The 12,197-nt window shown below is 39.1% G+C and overlaps 1 protein-coding gene across 4 annotated transcripts in view; it reads right to left on the bottom strand.

The window, feature by feature from the left end:
* LOC140740354 (CTD small phosphatase-like protein 2) overlaps positions 1 to 11,038 on the bottom strand; it is a 37,435-nt gene extending 26,397 nt beyond the window's left edge. Inside the window, exons 1-3 of one of the 4 annotated variants that reach the window (XM_073069498.1) lie at positions 10,969 to 11,038; positions 1,833 to 2,021; positions 827 to 932 (exon numbers count right to left, since the gene is read on the bottom strand). In XM_073069498.1, the coding sequence (XP_072925599.1) occupies positions 827 to 932; positions 1,833 to 2,021; positions 10,969 to 11,037 (364 nt within the window). In that variant the 5' untranslated portion in view covers position 11,038. Of the gene's footprint in view, positions 1 to 826; positions 933 to 1,832; positions 2,022 to 2,927; positions 2,953 to 3,123; positions 3,213 to 10,968 lie in introns of those variants that run through there. The other 3 variants (XM_073069499.1, XM_073069501.1, XM_073069500.1) reach the window with 3 other exon arrangements.
* Positions 11,039 to 12,197: the final 1,159 nt, after the last annotated feature.

Below are 12,197 nucleotides of genomic sequence, written 5' to 3'. Positions count from 1 at the left end.
TTGGATCCCAAAAGCATTTACAATTTTGACAACGGGACCTTGTCAAGCGCCTCGCTAAAATCCACATAAACTGATTCAACAAGCCCTTCCTGTAATGGCTGAAAGAAGTGGAAATCAAGTTTCCCAGACTGCAGCTTGGGCAGACCGACTCACTGGGTGCTCCCGCTTGTTCTCGTCGCCCAAAGACAAGCTGAGTGTCCTAATGAAGGGTCTTGGCCCAAAGTATCATCTGTTTATTCCCCTCTATGGATGCTGCCTGCCCTGCTGAGTTCCTCCAGGATTTTCTGTGTGTAGCTTAAGATTTCCAGCATTTTGCGTTGGTTTCCTCTGGGTGCCGCGGTTCCCTCCCACATTCCAAAAACACAAGGGTTAGTAAGCTGTGGGCATGCTATGGTGGCACCAGAAAGCTTGACAACACTTGCTGGCTGCTCCCAGCATGTCCATGGACTATGTTGGCAGTTGACACAAGCAATGCAATTCACTGTATGTTTTGATGTACATGTGACAAATAAAGCTACTCTTTATGGTCAATAACAGGCACCTGAGTAGAGTTCGGGCTCCACCTAAGTGGCCACTACTTAGTTCTCCTTGAATGGTGAAGCAGTTTAAATGGCTGCAAGAACTTTCCTCTCCTATTTCCAATGTTATTATAGCCAAGGGATGGCATTAACTCGTCAGTGAGAGCAGTACCTACTGTCATCCTCCATTCAGATTAGTACTGTAATTGGGTAAGTATACACTCACTAAAATATTGGGAATGATGGGATATTAACAAACAAAGGTTTAAAATTCTACATAATGTGTAATCATTACTTGGTGTCCCTACCTCTTTTGAGCTCTGCCTTCTGCCAACGTTTCCTTGGTAATCTTGTGGCTCTGGGTGTAGTTGTGAAGGAACCAGGTGCATTACCAAATGTAACAACTTTCCCAGTCTGCTCCAGAAAGGGAAAGAAATTGGCATTAAATTAGCAAAATTCTTTCACTGTCCTCCACTTGCCAATAAATTGCTGGTTAAAATGAATTAAGACAGGCAGCAGGGTCACCTTTGAAATAAAACCTAAACACCTTCTGAAGAGGCCTACCTTTTAATTTCAACTGCAGCTCAGCTGGTATCACACTTACCTTGGAATCAAGGGATTGTGGGTTCAAGTCTTACTCCCGAGACTCAAAGCCAAAAATTTACGATGACACTATAAGTGCAATACTGGGGGGGGGGGGGGGGGGGAGGGGGAATGGAGTGTTTCACTATCAAGCTACTACACTTTCAGATGAGTTATTAAATAAAACAACTGCACAGAAATCACTCCATGATGTCTTAAACATCTCATCAAGTCCCCTGCACCCATAACATCAGTAGTCTCTGACCAACCTTGGCTCTAGATTAGGCAACTTTACGATTTTAAAAACCTTTCAAATCCCTTCATACTTCCATTGTGTAGCACTTCTTTTAAAAATCTACCTCTATTCCTGTCACACTATTTCACCCCTGCAATTTTAGAGTTCTGGGCATCTCCAAGTCATCCAGTCATATTGGCAGCCAGGTCATTGCAAAGTCTGAAACTAGCACCTTAAACTTACATTGAACCTTGAAAAAAGATTTTAACCATGTTTTTGGTCACGGTCCAACATCTCTTTGTACGGTTTGCTGATAACTGTGCTGGTCAGCACAGGGTGCTTTACAATGCAAGTTGTTGTTATATTTAACAGACACCATGTTATGCAAATGCTTGTATTTGGCAGTAAAACAATGCCATTTGAAACTTCAGAAACCTAATCACTGAAATAATTATGTGAAAATTAAACGTGGGGGGGGGGGGGGGGTTCTTTCTCACCTTTGATGAAACTCTCCGTGTTGCTCTTCTTGCTAAATTTTCAGTGTTTGAAGGCTCCACAAATTCACCACCTCCTGGTGTGTCCAAGAACCCATCTTGACTGTTGGTGCAACGTGGAGTCTGAATGGTGGAAGGATTTGCTGATGTGGCTTTGCCGGACCTCAGGTTCATTCTGGAAGTAGCAGCTGGCTAGATCCAAGGGAAATGGAAATGGACACGGAGGAAAGGCTAGACACTCAACATGCACTTGGAATTGCAGAGCTGAACTGAATCAAGTATGGACCTAACAACCCATCTCCAATATATAACATCCACAATAAAAATGCCCCATCCAAAATATAATCACGCTCTTTTGAAATTGAGAACTTTAAATCCACTCAAGACATTTAATCTATGGTCATTATATCCTTTGAAATGTTATCCTTAAAAATTAAAACTTGAGAATGTGACTGTGCTCATTCAGCTGACAAGTCAACACAAAAAATGCTCTTTAGCACCTATAACACATTCTATTAGATCTTATTACTATGTTTAAAGACAATTTTATTTTTATTACAACGTTCTTTCAGTTTAAAAACAATCTACCAATAGGCTAGATAATTTTCGATCGACATACCTCTTCCCTATTCTACACTTCCTGTGCCCATATTTGGTCCTGATTGTCTTTTGGGTTACTTTCATTTGCCTTTGTGTGGAAAGTAGGTTTCTTGATGGTCTCATACTAGTCTAGGAATGCCTCCTGTTCCGTATTCAATCAATAGGGGTTACCTAAAACTAATCTATCTACTTAAAGTAAGGCAATTTGAAATTCTTCAGTCTTTTAGATCAAGTTTAGCAGTACATAATACCTATATCTTCCTTTGAAAAAGATACCTAGTTGATCACAATCCTCTTCCTTCCTGCAAAACCCATGTTTCTACATCAAATATGGACCAGTTCCTTTTAAAAGTCCATATCACCTTTCCATCTTTTCCATATGCTATAGAAGAATTCAGTTTTCACAATGACCACATTAACCACCTCAGAACCCACAACATTTCAACAGAAGTCATCTTCAATCCTAACAAACAGTTTAACAGATAGTTGAACTAGTACCTTATCCTCCAGAGCAGGAGTTCCCAACCTGGGTGTCCACAGACCCCTCAGTTAATAGTAGGGTTCTATAGCATAAAAAAGGTTGGGAATGCCTGCTCTAATGGATTTACATCGTCATTGAGGAGCTATAGACAAAATTGAATTAATAGTGAAATGAAGCTGCAGTTCAGACACACTTGCATTATCTGCCCAGTACCTGGATAATAAAATGCAACACTACCAGCTTCCCTGAGTTCAAATCCAGGTCAGTCCAGAAAGAATAAAGCCTCCATTTTCTTCCATCTCCAAGGCCATATACTTAATCACTGCTTATCTCCACCTGAACAGCTCTTTAGCTTGTGGATTGTTTTAACCCTTTCCTACTTCATCAACTCTTTGTCAGTTTTACATACAAATTAGCCGTGTCCTATTTGTCCAGCTAAAATGAGAATGGAGTACTAGTCCAGATATTCTATTTCCTCTTTGTGTTTGATGAGACCTTTGCAATTTAACTCCTTACTGGTTTGTGTCAGGGTAATCCAGTGTGCAAAGGGTTAACTGAAATGCCCTGGGGTGATCATACTCACCTGTGCTTGGCTTGAGACTAATACCAATTAATTTTGTACAAAAATCATCTTATTAGGAAGAAGCAGATTTCTCTAATGTTAAGAGTGCAACTGTTTTTTTTGTCGAGGGATTTTGCATCTGGGCTGATCATAGATAGAAAGGTCTAGGACAGGTGGAAGCCATGAGAGATTAACGTCTAAAAGGATGATATGGTTAAATGGATAAGAGTGATATTCAGGATAAATAAGACAATGCAAGGTCAGATTGGATTGGATGTAAATACAGGATCATTAACTGAAATTAACAGAGGAAGCTGGAGAGAAGGCTAGAAATTAAGATGCTGGTTATCTGAAATTGAATTTGTGTAGTTTTTCATTGATTCTGTTGTATTTCTTTGTTCTACTGTGAATACTTGCAAGAAAACAATCTCAGATTAGTTTTAGGTGACATATATTAACCTGAGATAAGAGTTGATCTAATAATAAATTTACTTTGAATCTAGATGGCTGATGTGCTGAGTGGAAAGAAGTGATGTTGTTTTGTGAGCTTCTTCAGAATGCTGTTGGAGGTTGAGGACTGGTATTAGAGGAAATGAGCTGAGAACTGAGCAATTAAATATTCATGGTCAAAGCTGTGGCCTTGTCCAGACAACACATGACTACTACCCACAGCAAATTACCTCAAGGTTGTTGTTCCTGTTCTCTAAAAAGACTGGGCATGTCCTAATTAATTTAACATTCAAGTAGGACTGTACAACTTTGAAACTCCCAGCAGCCCACCACTGTTTAAACTTTCTGCACTGCCACAGGACAAAATTCCACAAAAAGTTCTGATTGAAAGAAGCCAAATGAGCAGGTATTTATTTGTCACCCTTGAGAAACTTGTATGTGTGTATGTACAGTAAGTTTGCCAAAAGATCTTACTACACTAAATGGGTGAGAGCTCACTTCATCCCTCTGAAAATAATGCAAGCCACCTGGATTTACATGCAAATATCATTTGGGAAGAAGATGTAAATGAGACATTTTCCATCCACAATAACATGGTGGTTCAGTTTCTAGACAAGCATCTAGAGGAGTACAGCAGAAGCTGGTTAGCAGGGGACCCTTCCCCTCACAGTGAGCAATGGCCCGAGACTTGATGTCCAGTATTTGCATATCACCAGTGCCTTCTGCAATGATTTAGAATTAAATGCTGCAGTCACCATTTATTGCACGATCTCCTATTGGTTCTGAAGATGAGCTCTGTTTTCATGAGAAATTTGTCAGGGTACAGCCGTACTGTGAAAAAGATTATAAAATGTGTCTCCATCCACCTCTACAATCTGACAATAAATGTTCATAGTGATGCCATAGAAAACTTGGCCACTTCTCAGTAAAAGTGAGAAGATGTGATGAACTTCACTGTTACCTTCGATGTGCCAACATAACCTTGGTTAATTGAGAAGTATTTCTGAAGATCAAAAATTTAAAATCTAGCAGAAAACTCATGATCTGTGGATGTGAACTCTGCTTTCTTATACGCTTCTGAGACCTACCTACAGCAAGTACCTCATAGGGCTAGAGATGCACCATCAATGTCGTCTCTGCAAAATCCTCCAATTTCTGTGGAAGAATAGGGAAATTCACTGCAATGCTTTGTCCCAGTATCAAGGCCTGGGTTGCACTTAAATCCACTCTGTTGATAAGATCACGATGTATGCTCTGGGGCACATGTTTACATGCTCCAGCTCATTCTCCTGGAATGAACATTTCAGTCTGAGCTCAATTTCAGAAATACATTATCAGATGGATAGATGAAAGGAATGATTTGATCAGAAGTTCCATCTTTAAAAAAATACAACTCCTAGAAATCCTTATCCAATAACTTTATAAAATGAAGGAGAAGGGGATGGCAAGGAGATCTTAACCCATGAGTCAGGAGCACAGAGAAGTTTGGTGTTAGTGGTATAAGGAGCACACCACCTCATGAGCTAGACATCCTCAGCCCCATTAGGACCCTCCTGCACTCCACCTGTGGAAGAACCTGCAGTTCTTCTGTTCACCTACCGTCTCCTTGCTTCCTTTATTATTCTCCATCCTCATTTTCTAGCCGTCATATATTCACTCTCATTTCTTTTTTATTTTTTACATACTTGGAAAAAGCTTTTCCTATCCACTTTGATATTATTTGCTAGCTTACTTTCATATTTCATCTTTTCCCTCCTAATGATTTTTATTACTCTCTGTAGGTTTTTAAAAGCTTCCCAATCTTCTATCTTACCACTAATTTTTGCTTTGTTGTATGCCTTCTCTTTTGCTTTTACATTAGCTTTGACTTCCCTTGTCTGCCATGGTTGTACTATTTTGCCATTTGAGTATTTCTTTGTTTTTGGAATCCATCCATCCTGCACCTTCCTCATTTTTCCCAGAAACTTATGCCATTGCTGCTCTAGTGTCATCCCTGCCAGCAAATCCTTACAATTTACTTTGGCCAACTTCTCCCTCATACCACTGTAATTTCCTTTACTCCACCAAACTACTGCTACATCAGACTTTACATTCTCCCCATCAAATTTCAAGTTCAACTCAATCATGTTGTGATCACTGTCTCCTAAGGGTTCTTTTACCTTCAGCTCCCTATTCACCTCTGGTTCATTACTTAACACCCAATCCAGTATAGCTGATCCCCTAGTAGGCTCAATGACAAACTGCTCTGAAAAGCTATCTCATAGGCATTCAACAAACTTATGCTCTTGAGACCCATTACCAATCTGATTTTCCCAATTGACGTGTGTGTTGAGATCTCCCATTATTATCATAACATTGCCCTTTCCACACGCCTTTCCTATTTACTGTTGTAATCTGTGATTCACATCCCAATACTGTTGGGAGGCCTGTAATATAACGACCATCAGGGTCCTCTTATCCTTGCAGTTTCTTAACTCAACCCACAAGGATTCAACATCTTTCTACTGATTTGATGCCATTCTTTACCAGCGGAGCTAGGCCGCCCCCTCTACCTACCATCCTATCCCTCCAATACAACGTGTAACCTTGGACATTCAGCTCCCAGTTACAGCCATCCTTCAGCCATGATTTAGTGATGGTCACGTTATACCTGACAATCCGCAATAGTGCAACAAGATCATCCACCTTATTTCTTATACTCCATGCATTGAGATATAACACTTAGAGTGCTGTATTTGCTACCCTTTTTGATTCTGCATTCCTAATGCACTGATATGGACCTTGCTGGCTGCAATTTTGTCCTATCTTTCATCATAGTCTTAACCGGACCTTCTTTGAAGACAATCTTGTTTCAGACCCAACAATGCTGTTGAATATTAACTGGCCTCCAATCAGTACAGGACCAATTTAGGATGGGCAATAAATTTCAGAGCAATATATTGTGACTACGTATTTTGAATAGATAAGTAGAATATTCAGCACTGCAAATGATAAAGGGAGATCAACACTATAGATCTGACAAAGTATCAAAATCTAAAATGAAGCTGATCCACCTATTGTGTCATTCACTGTTTATTTCAGGATTCTAACTCCATTATTTTCTGTTTTTAATCTTAAATACCACCCAACAAAATGCATCAGATTTCAGTTATGAAATGTCTGGTTGTAAATCAAAAGGAAAGAATATTAGTTCTTGTCTCATTTGCAATCATTAGCACAGTCCTGATGAAAGATACTTTCTCTCTCTCCACAGATGTCCTTTGAGTTGTCCAACATTTTATGCTTTTCTTTTCAAATTTTAAAATTTTCCAGTATATTTCTTTAGTATAGACATACCAGAGACTTGGCTATGAATTAATGGATCACTCTTGTCTCTGGATGAGAATGTTATGGATCCAAATCCTGATCCAGAACTACTGTCATTGCAGTAGATATTGAGGGGCACTTGCGTAGGATGTTAAACTAATGGTTAGAGTGCTATTTTTTTGCATATGTAAAATGTACAACACTAATTTGAAGAGTAGCAGAAGTGTTCTTTCCCAGATCTAATAGCCAATATTCATTCCTACTGCAAATTTAAGTAGAATTTTTACTTTGAACTTTACTATCACATTATAGTCTAGGGCAGCTTTCTGTGCACAAATTGGTTGCCATTGCAACTGACAGGTTCTTGGGTGGTTCAAGGCACAGTAGTTCTAAAATTGAGATCCCTTTGACTACAAACATGAGGACACTGTTACTACCTTTGACTCTGTAAACCTGGATGTCCTGAAGTTGGGGTGAGAACATTTGCATAGCGGAACAAGACCACTGAGCTAATAATTTTCCTTTAGAGGGTCTCTGGAGTTCAACCAGCAAACACAGGACTTCAGTGAAAGAACAATCAAATATCTAATTAAAATTCATTGAGCAATTTATAACTTTTTGTTGAAGCAATTTGATTAATCTCAACTAAAGAGAATACCAAAGCTCATCTGATGAGTTATCTCCATAGGCATCACATCATTCATAGCCCGTGGCTCCATGTGAATTCCATTTTCACCATGCTTCCAAACCTAATCCAAAATGTGCTGAAATACTCAAGCAGCATATTCATTTGGGATTTATTTAGAATGCTGCTGAAAGCAATATGGATAATAATGAGGCCAATTATTGATGTATTCAGAGAAATGGAATCATCACATGCAGGAAAAACTTGTCCCTATGGAGATGGTCCAATTTTAATTGAGAATAATATTGAATCAAAATTCCCGTGACAGTTTGAATGGTAAAGGCAGTTCATACAGAGAAGAAATCTTGATCTTTGGGCTCTGCCAAGTCAGCTTGTCTGAAGCCACAGTGCAAAACTCTCCAGGGCAGAAATTCTAACCATAGAATTCTGACTTTGTACAACCCTGTTTGATGGGTGATAGTAAATTGGCAGCCCATTTTTTTGGGCTCTCTTCTTATTTATAGTTTCACATAGATGTATCAACATTACCATCCCTTGCAGGCACTGGGTGTGTTGTGAAAATGGGTTCTATTCAATTTCTGAGGGGAAGAACTGAACCAAAGACCCAGCACCAGCAAACTGCTGTGTTACTTCTCACCCGGCCTCTCCTCTACAGTTGACTGTGGAAGAACCAAGAAGATTGCGAGAAAATAGAGAAAAACTTGTCTGATTTAATATTAAGGTTCTTTTCTTAGCCTTGATGAATCATAGCAGCTTGATTCATCAACTGTTATTTAGCTTACGATTTAGAATAAACAGAGCTTAATTTTTGCCAGTTCTATATCTGCCTCATTTTTCCATTACATGATTCACTCCACTTTCCTACTTTTACATAAATGCACTGTCAAACACCCCATATTCATGACTATTTTCATCCATCCAAGTACAATGAACAAGCTAGATGAATTAAAGGTTTTTCCACCTGATCAACAGAGAGGAAGAGAGGAAAAGGCAGTAATACCAAGGGCTTTAAGCCACACAATATTCTGACTTTGAATATATCAAAAATTTATTCCTATCATCTAAATATTATCCTCTCAACAACATTATGGGAGCACCTTCATGTCAGAGTTATCAGAAGGCAGAGCTCCATTTTCTGGTTGATAGGCAGTGGTTCTGATACACCCCCAAAATAACAACAAGAATCAGTGCACACAGTTCATCCCTTTCAAAAGATAACAGAATTCCAAACAAACAGTTTGAAATAAATAAAATTGTATCTTTGGTTCCTGCTCTTTCCACCAAAATCCTATGGCTGCTTTCCATTTTCTATCCATTCACACTGTATGGCACGTTGGAAGGTAGGAAGGAATCTTTTTTTCTCTCAGTTGACAGACCAGCTGTGCAGTTCGTCTTTTTTTTTGGTTTATTTATTTACCATCTGGACTTGTATAAATTATTCCCAGGTCCACTGTTCTTTCTTAATGACTTGGTGGATTGTTGGAATATAGATGGTAATGGGAAACTGAATCTCATCTAGTTGTTCCTGGATGGAAAAAATGCTTAAAAAATTTTGTACTAGCAGTTGAAGACCTTGTGGGATAGCATGAAGTTATGTACATCTCCCATTTAGAACAGTACCTCCGCTTTCAGTTTGATATCCGCTTCCTTAAAATGAATACCCCAATGAATATTTACTATTGTCTTGGATTTAGAGTTCCTGTTTCCCATGCTCCTTTAGTGTCCTCAGTGGCTCTCAATTCCGGTACATTTCATCACCCTTGATCTTATAAAGACAGACTCAAATGCTAAATGGTTTTCTTGGTACATCTGAGCATATTCCCATGCTATAATTATTGGTTGGCAAGACTTATTTTGAAGTGTTGTGGATTTATCCTTATCTTTAAAATATCATTTCCCATCTTACCTAATTGGACTTCCTTTGTTCCTTCAGCAAAGACTAATCCAGATTTCTTCATTCTTTTTACCAAAAAGTACATTAAATATTGGCTATTACTCAGTGATGGCTCTGAATTACCAAGTGCGCATTACAAGCCTACAGAACTGCATGTTGTTTTGATATATTTTGTGTATACTTACTTATAATAGTACCACACAAACAAGGATACACAGGTTAATGTGCAGGTGTCCAAGTGTAATTCTCTAGGGATGCAATCAAGATCTATTCTGGGGTGAGAAGTGAACAAGCTTAATGGAAAATGACTAGTATTTTAATTCATTGAGGGTTTGATGTACAGTAATAATCTAAAGTTGGAATAGATGTAATATAACTGGGAGAATGGAAATTCTTCTGGTACTGTTCTACAAGATAAACTGTTATGAAGCTGGTGGTTGTGATAGGGGCCAATTATAATTTATCTTTGACTCACCCCTTATACATTGTCTTAACAAGCAACACACACAAAATGCTGGTGGAACACAGCAGGCCAGGCAGCATCTATAGGAAGAAGCACTGTCAACGTCCTGATGAAGGGTCTCTGCCCAAAATGTCAACAGTGCTTCTTCCTATAGATGCTGCCTGGCCTGCTGCATTCCACCAGAATTCTGTGTGTGTTGCTTGAATTTCCAGCAACTGCAGATTTCCTCGTATCATTGCCTTAACAAGGCAGTTTAGATGAAATTTAGTAGATTGCATTAGGTGGCCATTGAGGAGAAACCAAATTCAGATCAAGTGGCTGCTTTGCACATCGTCCCAATAAGTTTTTGAGGCTTAGCCCAAGCTTCTCTTTAATTTTCCATTCCACTTTGACCTCTTGTTATGCCCTGTTACAATGTTCCAATGCAGTCCAATGCACCTCTTCCAACAGCACCTCTTTTCCCTTTGGGAACATTATTGAATCTAAAAGTTTCAGATAACCGACCTTTCCTGTTTATGCCCAAACTGCCAGTTCCCATACAAGGTTACGCACCTGAATATTAGCTCCATTTTTACCCTTTTTACATGGATGTTACCCGATCTGCTGAGTATTACTTGCATTATTTTGTTCCACATTTCCACACACTGTACCTCACAGTTCCAGCACCACCCTCATTCACCTTCCTCCATTTATACTCCGCCAGATAAATCAACTACAGTTAACAAGCATTCACTTACCTCACTAGGATGGCACCAAAGACAATCTTGGTTCCATCTTAATAAAGGCATTCCCCTTGTTTTCTGCATCACCCCCTCTCTTCAACATAGAGTGCTCATCTTCTCACTTTTGCAGTTATGACTGTCATTAAAACATTTATCATATTCCTCTCCACAGATACCATCTAAACTGCTAGCTGGCACGATGCACCTCAGGGACTTTAGACATAGTCTGTTTCTCTACTAAGGGCACACTACCTCACAGCAATCAATAGGACAAAAGTACGATGCATTTCCTGATTTGGTTGTAAAGAGAATCAATAAATACATTATTTATTAAGGCTAAAGAGTATATATTGAAATGTTATACAAAACAAAATGTTAATTTATCACTTGGAAGAGTAACCCAACTGATTAGAATTAGCCATTTTAATTATTTATTACTGTTACAAAGAATGACTAGATCAACATGTTGACGTCGTGCAGAGGCTTGCGTGCTTCAAGGATCCCATCAGACGATGCCAACTCAGGGCCACACATGTTGGAACGGCTGTAGAATAGATGCCAGATGAAGATTGATCCAACCCCGGCTCCCGAATGGACGCTCATGTCAGCCACACTTGCCATATGAAACAAGTTACAAAGTGACCACAAAAACACTGCTGTGGTGAAGAGATTTCTTATTATTTAAATTGACATGAATGTATATGAAAATAATTATTCCCTTCACAGCCAGTGCTGATTCTTGCTGAAATTCAGCTTCAACAGGCCAAGCTACCAATCCCTAAGTGACTGTAGTTGGAAATCAGGTCCACAAGGTACACTGTTATATTAGCCTCAGATCCCATGTTTATATTCACATTGAGCAGAAGGTAACAGTTAGCAGAAAGGTTACCAATTATGAGTCTTCTCCCTCCAAAGTCAATAACAGTCTAACTGAATGCAAACTAACTGGAAAAAAAAGAAAACAATCTGTTGCTGGAAACTTAAAATAAAAGGAAGATGTTGGAGATACTGAGCAGGTCAGGCAGCACACCAGACAGAGTTAATGTTTCAGGTATGAAACCTTTTGTCAGTAGAATGTCAGAGTGTGAAACACTAAAAATCTCCTTCTCTACACATGCATTTTTTTGAAACTGAATTGTTTGAAATAATCCTTAGTTACTCTAATGGAGATCATATACCACTGTTCAAACTGTACTTTGACCCGGAACCCTGCGTTTGAGGTGGTGGGTAGCAGATGACCCAGT

Source organism: Hemitrygon akajei, chromosome 16 (genome assembly GCF_048418815.1).
Source record: "Hemitrygon akajei chromosome 16, sHemAka1.3, whole genome shotgun sequence".
Lineage (NCBI taxonomy): Eukaryota > Metazoa > Chordata > Chondrichthyes > Myliobatiformes > Dasyatidae > Hemitrygon > Hemitrygon akajei.
This window is presented reverse-complemented; position numbering and strand designations above follow the sequence as displayed.